This window comes from Budorcas taxicolor, chromosome 2 (genome assembly GCF_023091745.1).
Source record: "Budorcas taxicolor isolate Tak-1 chromosome 2, Takin1.1, whole genome shotgun sequence".
Lineage (NCBI taxonomy): Eukaryota > Metazoa > Chordata > Mammalia > Artiodactyla > Bovidae > Budorcas > Budorcas taxicolor.
This window is the reverse complement of record NC_068911.1, coordinates 78291474-78309807: the sequence shown is the minus strand read 5'-3', so window position 1 is coordinate 78309807 and position 18334 is coordinate 78291474. Positions and strand designations below refer to the sequence as shown.

General features: G+C 37.2%; 1 protein-coding gene across 1 annotated transcript in view; it reads right to left on the bottom strand.

The window, feature by feature from the left end:
* The window catches only part of KCNH7 (potassium voltage-gated channel subfamily H member 7), a 512879-nt gene that overhangs the window by 138495 nt on the left and 356050 nt on the right, over nucleotides 1-18334 (bottom strand). Inside the window, exon 3 of the mRNA XM_052662434.1 lies at nucleotides 15473-15628. Within this exon, the coding sequence (XP_052518394.1) occupies nucleotides 15473-15628 (156 nt within the window). The remainder of the gene's footprint in view (nucleotides 1-15472; nucleotides 15629-18334) is intronic.

Genomic DNA, 18334 nt, shown 5'->3' with positions numbered 1-18334 from the left:
TGGAGCTTGATTTTTCCTCTTTCCTTTCTTGGACCCAGCCACATGAACTTTATAATTCTTCCAGAGGTCTATGCTTCTTTTAGATTCAGGGCTTCCTTGTGCTTGATAATTTTCACTCTTCCTACTCAGTACATCCTTTAGGATTTTCTTTTTATGGAAATCTGTTGCACTTCTTTCTTCTTAAAAAATATTTTATACTGGAGTATGCATGTGTGTGTGCTAAGTCACTTCAGTTGTGTCTGGACTCTGTAACCCTGTGGACTGTAGCCCGCCAGGCTCCTCTGTCCATGGGATTCTCCAGGCAAGAATACTGGAGTGGTTGCCATGCCCTCCTCTGGGGGATCTTCCCAACCCAGGGATCAAATACTTGTCTCTTACCTCTCCTGTATTGGCAGGCAGGTTCTTTGATTAATGAAAGTGAAAGTGAAGTCGCTCAGTCGTGTCCGACTCTGTGACCCCACAGACTGTAGCATACCAGGCTCCTCTGTCCATGGGATTTTCCAGGCAAGAGTATTGGAGTGGATTGCCATTTCCTTCTCCAGGGGATCTTCCCAACCCAGGGCTCGAACCCAGGTCTCCCGCATTGTAGACAGACGTTTTACCATCTGAGCCACCAGAGAAGTCTTGTGATTAATAATGTTGTGTTAGTCTCAAGTGTGGAAAAGGCAATGGCACCCCACTCCAGTACTCTTGCCTGGAGAATCCTGTGGACAGAGGAGCCTGGTAGGCTGCAGTCCATGGGGTCACACAGAGTCGGACACGACTGAGCGACTTCACTTTCACTTTTCACTTTCATCATTGGAGAAGAAAATGGCAACCCACCCCAGTGTTCTTGCCTGGAGAATCCCAGGGACGGGGGAGCCTGGTGGGCTGCCGTCTATGGGGTCGCACAGAGTTGGACACGACTGAAGCCACTTAGCAGCAGCAGCAGCTGTTGCAGGTGTACAGCTGAGTGATTCAGTTATACATAATCTATAAAAACAACCTTCAGATTTTAGCTCCAAAGTCATTTCCTATGGGAAGCTCTTCTTTCCTTCAGAACTATTAGTATCACCTTTGTAATTTTCACAACAGCTCATAGTTGTACACTTACTGATTTCTGATTAACATTTCTCTTCCCTAGTGGACTGTAGGCAGGGCCTCTGTCTACTTTGCTCACCAAATCCCAGTTCTAACAGAATGCTTGAGCATGGTAAGTGAATTTTCACCAGCAGATCCTAAACTGATAATGTGCTTCAGTTTTGACTGTGGAAAAACTACGATATTCAATTGCTCTGACCAACTTATGTAGACCATCTTTGCCTCCTAGTAGACTTCCCAGGTGGTGCTAGTGGTAAACAACCTGCCTGCCAATGCAGGAGACATGAGAAGCAGGTTCAGTCCCTGAGTTGGGAAGATCCCCAGAGGTGGGCATGGCAGCCAACTCCAGTATTCTTGGCTGGAGAATCCCATGGACAGAAGAGCCTAGCTGGCTATGGTCCATAGGATCGAAAAGAGTCGGGCACAACTCAAGCAACTTAGCATATATACATAGCCTCCTGGAACTGTATTTACTCATATTCATCAAAATAACTGAGTAGAATCCAATAGCTGATGAAAATGGTGAAGTTTATATCATGCCCTTTATACCTGATACAACACATGCAATTAAGTCACCTTTTTTCCAGAGGTTATTAATTGCTATCATTCTGATTCTACAGCATACAAAGAAGTGTTTTCAAACTCCTCATCATCTAGTAAATTTTATGTAAAATACCGATTATAGAAAATTTTAGAATTAAGCAGGCTAAATTCTTACTGTTAGGTTTTGTGTGCTAGTAGTTAACAGTGGCAAATATAATTGAAATAGAATTTATCTTTCTGATAAAAGACAGGACACAGTGCACAAATTCCAGGTACATTCAACATTAAGCTCTGGATTAATTAGTAGGTGACAGTAACCAATGTCTGCATATATGATTAAATAACAGTACATCACAGTATCTCTTTTGCAAACATTCTTATATAATGCTACTAACAACTTTTATATGCTCAAGTAAATTGCCAAGTTAAAAATCAGTGAACTGCATCAAAGTCATTTGATTAGTTTTTAATGCACTTGGAATTGACTTATAAAGCAGTTTACAAATCAATTCTGCAAGCTTATTACAATGCACTGAGGTCAGTGCCTACTTTTATTCATTTTTCATCCATTACATTACCCTCCACATTTAAAAACAATTCCCTGCCTTTCTTAAATTAATGACTGCACAAGGCATTTAGATTGCTCCTACAGTTTAGTCATATCCAAGGTGGTACAGATGGTCTTTTCTGCATCACTAGGTTAATATGACCATGTTATATTGCATTACAGATTTAGTTGTCTAACCTCAGTTCATCCGGAAAGAATAAACGTTGAGAATTTTGGTCAATGCTAACACTTTCAGGCATCAAATATAAAACACAGATAAGTATAATCTTATGATTCTTAACACTAAAAAACCGCCTTGTAAGTTGCTTCCATATTTTAATATATTTGCTTTCTAATTTGAATAACTAAAAGAGATACTATTTAGCTTACTATCTACTAAAACGTTCAATAGGCCTGAAATAATAATAGAATCGGGGCAGGGGGGTTATACATCTTTTAACACATTCCCGAAAACAATTATATGTATTGATAAACTACTGACATGAACGTAATTTTGTTTAAAGGCATCATTTTTCACTTGAGAGAGATATTTCTACTATACATGAACTTATAATTAACTATCATGACAATGTCTTTCTCAGGACATGTACCTTCTATGAAACTGCTGAATATAAATTTGTAAGCTGCATCTTCATACACCCTGTGTTAACACTTAAATAAGAGCTGTTTACATCTCAACCAAGAAGATACAGATATTCCCAGTGTCCTTCTGTTTTGAAACCTATAATTATGACTTCAATCTATATATGAAAAAATGTTAAATACTTTTCCCAGGGTCAAATAGGAAATCAGGGTGGTAAAATCAAAATAAAACAGCAGCTTCCTTGATTTAATTTCAGTTTTACCCCAGATTTCATGCTTTCTTGTTCCATAAATATTCACACAACCATCTATTGAGAATCATAAATCTCTCCTCTAAATAAATGTAGATAAATGCATACACACATTTTTTATAATCCCAAATGTTGAATAACAAAATCTCCTCCATCTGAAATTCTTCCACTAACCTCCCTTAGAATCCTCTAGGGCTAGCTGACTCTTAAGAAATATTCCTTACATTTTTGAGTTTCTTTACATCTAGTTTTAGCTAATCATAGTTCTCACAGAATTACAATGATCACAACTAAATTTCTATCATCTCCTGCAATAATGGGACTTTAGGAAATGGTTTTATCAAAATTACCAAATTGAGAAATTTTTACCAATCTGAATTATTTCTCTGTCTCTCTCTCCTCACCTCCCTCACTCAGCCAGAGCTGATTCTAATCTAAAATTTGGAAGAAAACTATTGTGCTAATTTTGACATGAAATAAGATGCTAACTTAAGACTATACCTAGGAACATTAGAAATAGTACATTTCTTGCAGAAAACCCAAACATTCCTAAAAAGTTCTCAATATATTGCTAAATCACTGAATTTCCTCACAGTTATAGATTCCCCATTCCCTTGGTTTAATTTCACATAATTTCCACAAACTCTTAGAACTTTTGACTACTTAATCATTTTACTACTAAACTCAAGTTAAATATAAATTAAAAGATATTACCCTTGCTTGGTTCTGCTTAGCTGGATTATAAACTGAAAAGTGGGAAACATTTTACTCTCAAGAAGTCACGCAAACCAGAGACTAAAGTGGGGTACGTAGAGGACATGTGTGTGTGCATACGGGGCTGGGGGGCAGGGTTGTGAAGGTCACAGCCAGAGATACTTCCCCTCACAAAGCATTTGGAGTGCTGGGAAGTATCTTGATTGGATCTGTGAAAACAGACTGTGCAAAAGAGTTTTGGGGATGCGTCCTCAGGAAATACTCCTAAAAGGAAAAAAAGAAGACAGGATTGGTCAGAGGAAGTTATTTAAACTGATACAAAAACGCAGCTAAAACTTCAGCCTGTTCTCTTGGGCGCTGTGGAGCTGGACTTGTCCTTCAGAGTTACGCCAAAATGAAGTCAGGTATCTCCCTGTTGCAGCTAGTCACTGGTTACAGGTATCCCATGGGAAGGGCCATGACCTTGGATAAGGCAGGTGCCTGCCTTTGACTACAACTCCCAGTGAGGGATGGAGCTGTGTACCTGCAGGGGCCAATATTTTCTGCATCTGTCCCTGCCTTGAGCGGAGTGTCAGGCACAGTGCCTATGGTACAGATGGGGAAGGACAGTCAGTCTAGGGTCTGAAAAAAATGATGATCTGAGTAAGCTTCCCTGGTAGCTCAGATGGTAAAGCATCCACCTGCAATGCGGGAGACCCGGATTCGATCCCTGGGTTGGGAAGATCCCCTGGAGAAGGAAATGGCAACCCACTCCAGTATTCTTGCCTGGAGAATCCCACAGACAGAGGAACCTGATAGGCTACAGTCCATGGGGTCGCAAAGAGTCAGACACGACTGAGTGACGTCACTTTCACTTTCACTATCACACAAAAGAATTCATGAATTAATATCAATGTATCTTTCCATAACCAGGGTATTCACACATCTGGCATTTAAATTGGAAGCCTTAAAATCACTGTGGGACTTTTCTCCAGCCAACTAGCTCTGGATGTGCAGAGAAATATAATTTTAATCTCTGAGTCAGAGAGAGAAACATATCAAATTTGATGGGAGAAACAGGGAAAATAATTAAAATATCTGACTTTCCTTTTCAGGAAGAAATTTCCACAGAGGCACCCTGAGGGGAGATGTCTAACTTACTAATGTGTTAGGAGTCTATGATGACGCCCATGGGCTGCTAGAGCAACCCATAGTATTATCAAAGAAGGCAGCAGCTAGCAGTTTGACTGGGGGAAAAAAATAAAAAAAACATTATTCAGAGTGAACTCAGTACTGACCTGGATAACCTGATTAGTGGGTGACAAATGGGGCAGTGAAGCCAGTGCAGTCCTGGTGTTCGTGAAAACAAAAGGTCACCAGGTGTCCATCAACCTGGTAAAACTGCAACTAAATCTGGGACCCTTTAAAGGAGCAGATGTGATCTGTAATGCCTTGAAAGACTTAGACTTCTGGGACATTTCCTGGGGTGAGAGATACTGGAGAAAAAGAAACATTTCACAGTAAGGCATTAAGTACAGGACAAGACAGGAATCTTGAAGGAATGTGCAAAGATCATGTGTGTGGAGATCAGGGGAAGTTACTGATGTAGCAGGAGTGAGAATAGCCACAGGAGTCACAGCAGCAGCAGAGAACTTCTGGAACAAGTTCACAAAGGCTGACTATGTCTGAGAAGCACTGCTTCCAACCTAGCTAGCTCCTCCTGAGGGCGAAGAAGCAGAAAACACAAGTTTAGAATAAGGGAGATAAGGCAGAAAGTGGGACAGGCTGGTGGACTGCTCTTAGCCACCCAAGGTCAAAAATCCCTCCACAAGGAGGCATTGGAAATGAAATCAAACACATTAGAATTATAAATACCTAAACGGGTTTCCAGTATTAACTGCTTAATAAATTGATGTATGATTTACAATACTGCTATTTTGTTTCTCTTTTATAGAATTCTTTCTTTTCAAAATGCCAAGTTAAAGAGTCCATTCATGTTATGCAAAAGTAATGACATTTGTACCTAGTTTGACCCAAGATGACCATGTATTAATAGTTGTTGCAATCAACAGGAACTTTTTGATGGAGTGTTCTGAGCACAAATGGTACAGACACCTGTTACCCTCATGCTGTGTAAATAGGGACTGTCCCTAATTTGGGTGTTGCTAAGTAACAAATTCTTCCAAACGGTATGCACACAGGGACTTTGATGTGGACATGCTCATTTAGGCTGTCATTAACATTCATTGCTAACAAAAGGATAATGCATAATTTTTTCAATGATTAGTAATTATCTTGATCTTAGAAACATGTATTTTGCCCAAATCCTGGGGGGGGAGGGGGAGATGATATAAAGTTGATTGCAACTTATGACTGAACTTTTCCCAGATTTCTTTTAGCAACAATGTCATGGTTCCTTTTTCTATGTCAAATTTAATCTTTTAAAACAGGAAACTTCCAAACACATGATAATAGTAAACATTAGTTATGTTGTAAAACCTTTAATTAAATTCATCTGAATAAAGGATTGTTTCTATAGTAATGCTTGCTGAGTGGGAAACTCTATATTACTACCACAGCTCTTCATCTTTGAATTAAAGAATGACTTTCAGCTCCAATGGAGAATAGTAAAAACATTGTGAATGCCCTTTATAAACCAGCTTTACAGAAAATGTCTTTGTTCCTTAGCTTGAGGTCTGAGCACTGAAATACAAATATGAGGGAGTAACATAGCTATTCAGGAAGATACATGTTTTATGTGTCAATTGTTCAGAATACTGAGTCCAAAGCACACGAATACATTTTACTGGCTTAAATTAGCTAGATAATTGCCTAAATTACCAACTGTATTCTCTGTGTATAGACTTTGCTTCAGTCAAAGCTTTCAGAGTAATTCAAATTTTTATTTTAGTAAGCATAAAAGTAAAAATTCTCTTTGGATTTGGAGAGTATATTTTTAATCATTTCAAAGATGATGGAGTCCCTTTTATAGTACCTTAATGAAATTAAATGAAAAAGTTCACTTTTGAAAATAACTGTGAGAATAAGATACCATAAAATTTTAACTTTATTTTTATGTTTAGTTTCATTTAAAATGTATCTTTATATTTTTATCTAACCATTAATAACCTAGAACTGCTGCTGCTAAGTTACTTCAGCTGTGTCCAACTCTGTGCGACCCCATAGATGGCAGCCCACCAGGCTCTGCCGTCCCTGGGATTCTCCAGGCAAGAACACTGGAGTGGGTTGCCATTTCCTTCTCCAATGATGAAAGTGAAAAGTGAAAGCGAAGCTGCTCAGTCGTGTCCGACTCGTAGCGACCCCAGGGACTGCAGCACCAGGCTCCTCCGTCCATGGGATTTTCTAAGCAAGAGTCCTGGAGTGGGGTGCCATTGCCTTCTCCGAATAACCTAGGACAGTAGTTCTTAAACTTCAATGTGTCAGCGTGACCTGAAGAGTTTTTCAAAATACAGATTGCTGTATTACAGGTGTTCTACCGTAAGGGCCAACAAATTACATTTCAAACATGTTATAAGATGATGTTGATGGTCTCAGTACAGGAGAATCACTGACTAATGCTCATTCAGTAGGAAAAATGACTTAATTACTCAATACAAAGAATAACTTATTCATAAATTTATACATTCTACAAATATGCATTGTTATTGTTGTCAGTTGCTAAGTCGTGTCTGACTCTTTTGCGACCCCATGGACTGTAGCCCCCCAGGCTCTTCTGTCAATGGGATTTCCCAGGCAAGAATAGTGGAATGTATTGCTATTTCTTTCTCCATGGGATCTTTCTGACTCAGGGATTGAACCCATATCTCTTGCATTGGCTGGTGAATTCTTTACAACTGAGCCAACAGGTACTCACTATTTGCAAAATGGGGGATATGGAAGAAAATACAACATTCCTCCTATGAAGTAGAGTTTAAGTGCTCCTGGATACTTAAAATAAGGTGAACTTCTTTAGTTTTCCATAGTCCTCACCTCTCTTGCTCTTTATTTGTCACCAGGAATGAGATATATTTGTTGAAGGTGGGCTGATGAAAAGACTTCCTTCAGCCCTCTGAGATGTGGAAGGTGAGGTGTTCTGTCTGACAAAGGAGGTGGATTTGAGAAGAGAGTCATGAAAACCTTGGTGAAGTTTTGAAATACTTATTAATGGAAAGAGATGAAAATTATCTATAAAAATTAGGATTTTATGTGCAATTTTTACTTGTAGTGTAATCACTAAATGATAAAATTCATTATTTTTCTGTGACTAAAAAGACTTAAACATGGGCCTGTTTTCTTGTTGAGATATGTTTCAAGTTTAGTAAAATGAGGAAACTTCATGGATTTTTGCCTGTGATGGAAGCAGTAGATTAAGTAGACAAACAAAAAGCTATTTTAAATTGATAAGAGGAGTGAATGTGATTAGTTAAAATTTATCTGGGGATATGAACTTAAGGTCAGCATTTATAGTGGCTCAAACTGACTTTTTGGTTTTAAGACATGAAAAGAAGATGGAATGTACTTATTTTCTGTTGGCTTGTATATTGTTTTTGTTTAATTTAGGTTTCCCAAACACCTTAAAGAGATTTTTAACAATGAGAATGTGTATGTGTGTCTGTCTGAACCAGAGTGGTGATCCTAGATTTCTGTTATCAAATAGAAGAAATACTAGATTTAAATATACTTGTAAAATGAAACTTTAAAATATTTTATTTAAAATAATAAAAACAAAAACCTCCTAAACCTGATGACAATTAACTTTGAAATAAATAGTGTAAGCATGAACACATAATTTGGCTATCTTCCATGTTGTACAAATATTTCATAGCAACAGATATTAGAGCAGGAAAAATAGAGGACACGTTTTCCCATTGCTGCATTGCTATTATTTCCTTTAGATGTGATCCCCTTTTATTTGGTAGGAAAGTAGATTTTTATCCTGCACTCAGTATCATTTCCACTATTCAGATTACAGAGTTTAAACCATCAGTGAGAAAAGGTTTAATTATATATTATAATTGGTATTTATATTCATTATGGAGTAATTAATCAACACAATTGTGCAGTTTTTACTAATTTGATAGTTAGACCTACTAGATAATACTCTCTCCTGTACTTTCTTCTTTCCAGGAAAACTAAGTCATCTACTTATGGCTGGTTCTGTATCTTCAGCAGAGATTAAGTTGATGAAAAATTAATTCTTCCCAGAGAAAGCTGCTTACTTTCGTTGTGTTGTGTTCCTGATTCAGAAACTAGATATTCGTACTGAGAACTGATTCACCTTTTTATTCAATACAAGTCTCTAAGTTTCCACAGTTTACTCCACCCAATTTATCACAGTGTCTTTTCATGATGTATCTTTCCTATTGTGTATTTACTAATAACTTCTTTTCTATTACTTAATATTCTCAATTTAATACTTCATTTCCTTTTCATCTGTATTTCTTGTCACTTCACATTTTTTAAAAAATTTTGTCTATATTTCAGGAGAGGCAGTTAAATTTATAGACACCCACATCTTCTCAAATAAACAGTAGCCTTTTCCTATTATTTTCATTTAAATACCAATACTAAGGGCATGCATACACCCCCAGACACCCACTTAACACACACTTTTATATTCCTTATTTAAATAAGAAATTAAGCTTTTTGAAAGATGAAATTTTTCTGCAGAAAGGGGTGTATCAAAATTTGGTTTTCTCTTATTTTTCATTGGTTTATTTGTTTTGTGGCCACCAACTGAGCAACATGGAGAAGGCAATCGCACCCCACTCCAGTACTCTTGCCTGGAAAATCCCATGGATGGAGGAGCCTGGTAGGCTGCAGCCCATGGGGTCGCTAAGAGTCAGACATGACTGAGTGACTTCACTTTCACTTTTCAGTTTCATGCATTGGAGAAGGAAATGGCAACCCACTCCAGTGTTCTTGCCTGGAGTATCTCAGGGACGGGGGAGCCTGGTGGGCTGCTGTCTATGGGGTCGAACAGAGTCAGACTCGACTGAAGCGACTTAGCAGCAGCAGCAGCAGCAACTGAGCAACAATGTTTGATATAGCCAATATATTATTTTACAAAGGTAGCAAAATTATGCTTTAAGGAAAAAAAGAGGAATTTTCCAAAGATCAGAAATGATATAAAGTAGAACTTGGATAGTATCAGAAGCTACCAAATATAATTTGTCTGTCCTAAACTTTTCTGCTTGATTTAATAATCAACTCTTCAAAAATTGACACCAAGTAAAAAGAAATTTAGAGCATATAATGACAGAAGGTATAATCAAAACCAGTATAATGGTTGTAAATAATAGGCCTTTGTAATGCTCTGGAAACAACTGTATCTGCGTATTTGTACTCTCTCTAATGATTCCCTGTCTGAGTGACAGCTGCAGTGTAGGGAAACCACTCATGTTCACATAATAAGGAACAATCTCTACTGAATTTGCTGTGACTTGCACAAGAGATGCTATTTTAATCATAGTATAAAGTTGCATATATTATGTATGACACTCTGGGAGGCTACTGTAGAGATTATCTTCCATTCAAGAAATCAAAGCTTCAATTATCCGTTTGCATTTCAGTGTGAAATGAATCCTTTTTTTTTTTAATGCTTTTTTTTTTTTTGCCATACAACTAATACACTACTCCCTTTTTTCACTCTCATCCAATCTGATGGACCATGAAAGACAACTATTCTGGGGGAGAAATGAAGACTTTCTGAAGACAAAAAAGAAACAAAACTAGGCTTCCCCCAAAACAAATTATCTTATTGACATTCATGATCAAAATACAACCTGAAATTGCCTAAAGTATATTCTTGAGAACCATTCAATAGTGATGAAGTTTGTTAGCAGAAAATATAATGAAAGCAAAAATAGTAATCAACTTAAAGGAACAAATCTTGGTATTATACTAATTTTTTATAGTACTTCAGTTTTGTTATAAATGTCAACTGGGAGACTGACAAATTTGTGGTTTGATAGTTTTTCCCAAGTGTGATATCGTTCAGAGTAAAATATTCAGAATATTGGAATTGTATTACACTAATATATTATTTAACTTCTATGCAGAGTACATCATGAGAAACGCTGGGCTGGAAGAAACACAGCTGGAATCAAGATTGCCAGGAGATTTATCAATCACCTCAGATATGCAGATGACACCACCCTTATGGCAGAAAGCGAAGAGGAACTAAAAAGACTCTTGATGAAAGTGAAAGAGGAGAGTGAAAAAGTTGGTTTAAAGCTCAACATTCAGAAAACGAAGATTATGGCATCCGGTCCCATCACTTCATGGGAAATAGATGGGGAAACAGTGGAAACAGTGTCAGACTTTATTTTTGAGGGCTCCAAAATCACTGCAGATGGTGACTGCAAACATGAAATTAAAAGACACTTGCTCCTTGGAAGAAAAGTTATGACCAACCTAGATAGCATATTCAAAAGCAGAGACATTACTTTGCCAATAAAGGTTTGTCTAGTCAAGGCTATGGTTTTTCCAGTAGTCATGTATGGATGTGAGAGTTGGACTGTGAAGAAAGCTGAGCACCGAAGAACTGATGCTTTTGAACTGTGGTGTTGGAGAAGACTCTTGAGAGTCCCTTGGACTGCAAGGAGATCCAACCAGTCCATTCTGAAGGAGATCAGCCCTGGGTGTTCTTTGGAAGGAATGATGCTAAAGCTGAAACTCTAATACTCTGGCCACCTCATGTGAAGAGTTGACTCACTGGGAAAGATTTTGATGCTGGGAGGGATTGGGGGCAGAAGGAGAAGGGGATGACAGAGGATGAGATGGCTGGATGGCATCACGGACTCGATGGACATGAATCTGAGTGAACTCCGGGAGTTGGTGATGGACAGGGAGGCCTGGCTTGCTGCGATTCATGGGGTCGCAGAGAGTCGGAAACAACTGAGCGACTGAACTGAACTGAACTGAACTGAATTGAATATATTATGTCCCAGTATTGCCTTAACAGGATAACATAATGTCATTTAGATGCAACAAAGAAAGCAACTGATACAATGAAAATTTTTTAGCTGGTGTACATTTGATTTAGTATAGCTCATTTTGCAACATAGGCTTTGGGACTGGGTTTTTTATTTTACATATATTTAGCTATCTGATTTACATATAGTATAACAATTTTTTTTTCAATATTAAAGTTTTGGGATAAGTCTTCCAGTTTCCCACAGATGACAGTAACTTAAATTTTCATTTGCTCATAGATCCTCCTAAAAACTACAAAGATCAATAAGGGAGGCAAATAAAAATACTTATAAACTATGCCTAAAGAGTAATTAGAGCAAGACATTACCAACTTTAATTTACATGTAGCCAGGGAAATAACTGCCCCAGACCAAAAGAATTGCTTAAGAACACAATACAATATTAAGCAGAAAATAAGTGGAAAAAATGGGAGCACCAATGTCTCCTTAGAGTAATGGAACACATATCAAATAGAGTTTACTCTCAGAAGAAGACAGTTTTACACTGAGTAAGAAATACTGAGAGAAATTCTGTGACCTTAATGGAGAAAGCATTGGTTAAAAGGGGGATAATAAAAGTGGCTAGAAAAGTGCACAAGACCCAGATGTAAGCTTTGGAAAAGCACTACTTCTTGGAGAGAGGGAAGTATCTTCAAAGGTGGAAATGTCCCTTGGAAGCTCGGAAATAAGGAAGCAGATAAATATAAGTTCTCCATATTCACATACAAAGGAATAGAATAATCAGAAGACAAAAACAAGCAAACAACAAAATCAATTAGTGTCATATATTTTAAAGAACGAGAAACTTCCTCCACAAAACCCGCACATTTACAAACTCCTTGCTATACACAAATTAAATTTTGAACTGAAAAATTTAAGAAGCCACTCAAACAAGACCTATTCTCTCCCCCCCGCCCCCAGATACTTCTCATTAGTGATCGTCCAGGAAAATCCTTAATGAATGGATTATCTGTACAAAGATATCTCTAATATCTGTACAAAGAAAACTCTAATATCTGTACAAAGATATCATAAGAGAAAAACAGGAAACAGGAATAAAAACATGCAGAACAAAGTGTGTTATCTATCTGGCTATAAGACAGAATAGGTATATAGCACCCCAAAATAAATTTAAAATTTTATACCAGTAATTAGAGATATGAAATAAGATTATAAATTAGGAATTCAAGAACATAGAATAAAATCTGGACAAAGAAGAAAATGCAAAACAAGACTGAAAGAATACAGGCAATACATTCAAGACAGAAAAAAGACACAATTATCTAAAAAAATAAGATCAAATTACAAGCAAACCATAAGAATATAGGTCAGAAATGAAAGAAGTTAAGAAAATAAAATAGAACAAAGGCAGAAAAAAGGACTAGAAAGGAAGTGGTGGATATGGAAGATGGGCAAAGAAGGTGCAACATTACTTGAGTTTATTTGAGTCCCTGAAGAAGACAAATAAACCAAATGAAAGTAGCTATTAAAATTATAATTCAATAAAATTTCCTGAACTATAACATGAATTGAATGTACATATTGAAAGGGCCCACCATACATCTGGAAAAATTGACATAGAATGTCAAACCTAGACATATAGAAGCAATAGTTTTAGACTTTAAAAGTCTGTTTTCATTTGAAAGAAAAGTAACAAAATCACTTACAAAGGGCACACAAGGGTTGGCATCAGATTTTTCATTAGGAAAATTTGATGCAAGAAAAGTGGAACACTATCTGCTAGGTTCACAGGGCAACAAAGTGTGGACCAAATAGCTTATATCTACCCAGGCTGTCCTCAAAGCGTGAAGGCTACAGAAAAACCATGTTGATTTACTTATGAACATCTCCTGAAATGGATGAACTTTTCCATGAAGTTTGTTTGGCGAAACTTCAACAAAAAGCCAAGTGGTGAGCACTGAACACATCTCACTAGAAATTTAAGGCAAAACCAAAGTGAGAAGTATGTAAATTACATCCTCTGAGAAGCCAGAAGTACCGCAACCAAAGGAATGGAGAAGGAAATATAAACTCATCAAATGCCTTGTTGGTAAAAATGGGGAATGAAATAATATAATTTAAACTGACAAACTGAATGGTAAAAGACTAAGCATGCAGAGGAGTACAAAGGTACTGATGATAGTTGATTAGGATAATTTGAATAGTCTAATCTCTGGAGGAACAGTGACGGTGAAAGTCGTGCAGTCGCGTCTGACTCTTTGGGACCCCATGGACTATACAGTGCATGGAATTCTCCAGGCCAGAATACTGGAATCAATAGCATTTCCCTTCTCCAGGGGTTCTTCCCAACACAGGGATTGAACCCTGGTCTCCCGCACTGCAGGTGGATTCTTTACCGAGATATCAGGGAAGCCCCTCTGGAGGAAAAGAAATGTCAAAAAGCTACTCCACAAACAAGTACCAGGTTTACATGATTTCACAGGGGAGTTATACTTACGTTTTAAAGCCCATATAATTCTGGCATCACAGACTCAATGGACATGAGTTTGAGAAAATTCTGGGAGTTGGCGATGGACAGATATACCTGGTGTGCTGCAGTCCATGGGGTCACAGAGTTGGACAAGACTGAGTGACTGAACTGAACTGACTGATAATCCCCAAACTATTTTTTATTATTACATATCATAGAAAATAGAGAAGACATGACAAATAATTTTCTAATGTAATTATAATGTTGATGATAATACCTAATGAAATTGCACATATGCAGTCAAAAATTACAGAGCAATATTCCTGATGAGTATGGATGCAAAATCCTAAATTAATTTTAGATGAAATGAATTCAATATTACAAGATAAAATACATCATGCCCAAATGTGGCTTCTTTCATGGACAAAAGAACAGTTCCATGCTGAAGCTCCAGTACTTTGGCCACCTCATGCAAAGAGTTGACTCATTGGAAAAGACTTTGATGCTGGGAGGGATTGGGGGCAGGAGGAGAAGGGGACGACGAGGATGAGATGGCTGGATGGTATCACAGACTCGATGGACGTGAGTCTGAGTGAACTCCGGGAGATGGTGATGGACAGGGAGGCCTGGCGTGCTGCGATTCATGGGGTTGCAAAGAGTTGGACACGACTGAGCGACTGAACTGAACTGAACTGAACTGAACTGAACTGAACTTTATGAATAAGATTTACCATAAAAATAAGGAAACAGAATAGCAAATTTGTTTCCAAAGATGATGAAAAGGTAATTTACAAATTTCAACACCCATTAATAAATACAGGCACATGAAAACGTCCATAAAATTACAAAACATGTTCTACTCGGCCATATGTCATCATTTGAATTAACGGGGATCACTGGTTGCATTCACACAAAAATCAGGAATAAGTGATGTTCACTATCAATTTCTTTTTAATAATACGTTGTAAGGTAATAGCCAGCTCAATTAGACAAGAGAAAACTATTAGATGTATAAAAATTGGAAAATAAAATGCAGTCTTTATTTGATTAAAACAGTTGAAAAACTGAAGTGGTTATTTATGTAGCATGGAAAATAGAGAATAATTTCTAAATTATTTTCCAAAGTAATTATAATGTTGATAATAATACCTAGTGAAATTGCCACATACACCCTCAAAAATTACAGAGTGATTTTCCTGATGAATATCGATGCAAAATCCTAAATTAATTTCAGATGAAAAGAATTCAGTATCACAAGATGAAATGTAAAAATAGTTCCATGTTAGCAACTCTGTTAATAAGATTTACCATAAAATAAAGAAACATGTACGTGTTGTCATTTACTTACGGTTTACAGTTTTGACTGGTAATATTGGATTTACCCTCTCTGGCGAAGCAGCATTTTCTTCATCTCTCACATATTCAAAATTAATGATGAACATCATAGCCACGCCCTCTTGGTTTTTCACTGGAATTATGTGAGTATTACAAATGAAAGTGGACCCTAAGGAGATAAAAAATGAGTATAAGGTCAAAATTATGTCTTCATTTTGAAGTGTCAGTAATATTAAAATTCTAATAAAGCCCTGTAGAATTTTCTATCCTAAATGATCAGTGAAATTCAATTTAAAATTTAATTTCTCATTTCATATTTTATTGCATATATATTTACACAAAAATACACAAATTTGCCAGAAAGATTTTACAGGCAAATTGAACTACTACATTATGGAAAGACAGAATATCAAATCTCATTTGTTCTTATACTCACCACTTTAATTTTAAAAAAAGGACAATTTTTTTACATTTCTAGAAATAACTCTTAGCCTTTATATATTTTGATTAATTCTGAATCTATATACAGTATAGCTGTATAAACAATAAAGATAACTCAGTTTTTCTCATCTTGAAAAAAATCTGAAATTATTTCCTTTTTCTTCTTTAATTTCTTGAACATGAAACAGTAAATTATTGATTCTGTCTTAAATATGTCCTAAAAAAAAGAATTATTAGGACTTATTTAAGACAGAATAAATAATTTACTGTTTGATGTTCAAGAAATTAAAGAAGAAAAAGGAAATAATTTCAGATTTTTTTTTCAAGATGAGAAAAACTGAAATATGTGAACTGTGAACTTCCAGATGTTCAAGCTGGTTTTAGAAAAGGCAGAGGAACCAGAAATCAAATTGCCAATATTCACTGGATCATCAAAAAAGCAAGAGAGTTCCAGAAAAACATCTATTTCTGCTTTATTGACTATGCCAAAGCCTTTGACTGTGTGGATCACAATAAACTGTGGAAAATTCTCAAAGAGATAGGACTACCAGACCACCTGACCTGCCTCTTGAGAATCCTATATGCAGGTCAGGAAGCAACAGTTAGAACTGGACATGGAACAACAGACTGGTTCCAAATAGGAAAAGGAGTACGTCAAGGCTGTATATCGTCACCCTACTTATTTAACTTATATGCAGAGTATATTATGAGAAAAGCTGGGCTGGAAAAAAGCACAAGCTGGAATCAAGATTGCTGGGAGAAATATCAATAACCTCAGATATGCAGATGACACTGCCTTTATGGCAGAAAGCAAAGAGGAACTAAAAAGCCTCTTGATGAAAGTGAAAGAGGAGAGTGAAAATGTTGGCTTAAAGCTCAACATTCAGAAAACGAAGATAGATCATGGCATCTGGTCCCATCACTTCATGGGAAATAGATAGGGAAACAGTGTCAGACTTTATTTTGGGGGCTCCAAAATCACTGCAGATGGTGATTGCAGCCATGAAATTAAAAGACGCTTAGTCCTTGGAAGGAAAGTTATGACCAACCTAGATAGCATATTCAAAAGCAGAGACATTACTTTGCCGACTAAGGTCCATCTAGTCAAGGCTATGGTTTTTCCAGTGGTTATGTATGGATTGTGAGAGTTGGACTGTGAAGAAAGCTGAGCGCCAAAGAATTGATGCTTTTGAACTGTGGTGTTGGAGAAGACTCTTGAGAGTCCCTTGGACTGCAAGGAGACCCAACCAGTCCATTCTAAAGGAGATCAGTCCTGGGTGTTCTTTGGAAAGACTGATGCTAAAGCTGAAACTCTAATACTTTGGCCATCTCATGTGAACAGTTGACTCATTGGAAAAGACTCTGATGCTGGGAGGGATTGGGGGCAGGAGGAGAAGGGGACGACAGAGGATGAGATGGCTGAATGGCATCACTGACTCGATGGACATGAGTCTGAGTGAACTCCAGGAGTTGGTGATGGACATGGAGGCCTGGCATGCTGCATTTCATGGGGTCGCAAAGAGTCGGACATGACTGAGTGGCTGAACTGAACTGAACTTAATATTTCTTTCCTTTTTTGTGTAAAATTCACAATGTTCAAATCACAATGATTTTGTTTGGTTTGTATTTTGTTAGAAAATAAGAACAAAATATTTGTCTACATTATTGTGTTAATTCGATCTCTTTAACCAAGAAGATGACATTCTTTTAAAAGCACAATTATAGGGCTAAAAGATACATTTTATTAAAATCTCCTGGAAATTAAATGAACAAAAAGATGACTCAATTTACAGCTAACCACTGCCATCCATCCTTGAACAGAAAACCCAAGATCCAAGATTTAGGGAAGACAGTAAAGAAGCTAACTTTTCATATCAACCGACTTCTGCCTGATTTCTTAGCCTGATTACTCAGAGCAGTTTCCTCACACATTTACCCTCTGAATATTTTCTTTAGTTGTGGTTATGGAAATCTTATGTGTTAGGGATTTGTTTGGGGTAAAAAAATATTGAATGTTTTAAAATGCAAAAACTTCAGGAACAGTTCAATCATTCAGACAATAGAGTATTTTGATTGCTTTCCCTCTCTTAAACAATTATCTGGGAACATCTTGACTTTTGAGAATGATGGTTCAATGTAGAAGCAGGATCGAAGTGTGAAACTTCTAGTGAAGTCACTCAATTGTGTCCCACTCTTTGCAACCCCATGGACTGTAGCCTACCAGGCTCCTCCATTCATGGGATTTTCCAGGCAACTATACTGGAGTGGGCTGCCATTTCCTTCTCCAGGAGATCTTCCTGACTCAGCGATTGAACCCCGCATTGTATGCAGATACTTTACCGTCTGAGCCACCAGGGAAGTCCTTTTCACCAAGTGAAACTTGAAGGGAAGTTAAACTCTGAAGAAAAGATGTGCAAAAGTGAGAGTGTCACTG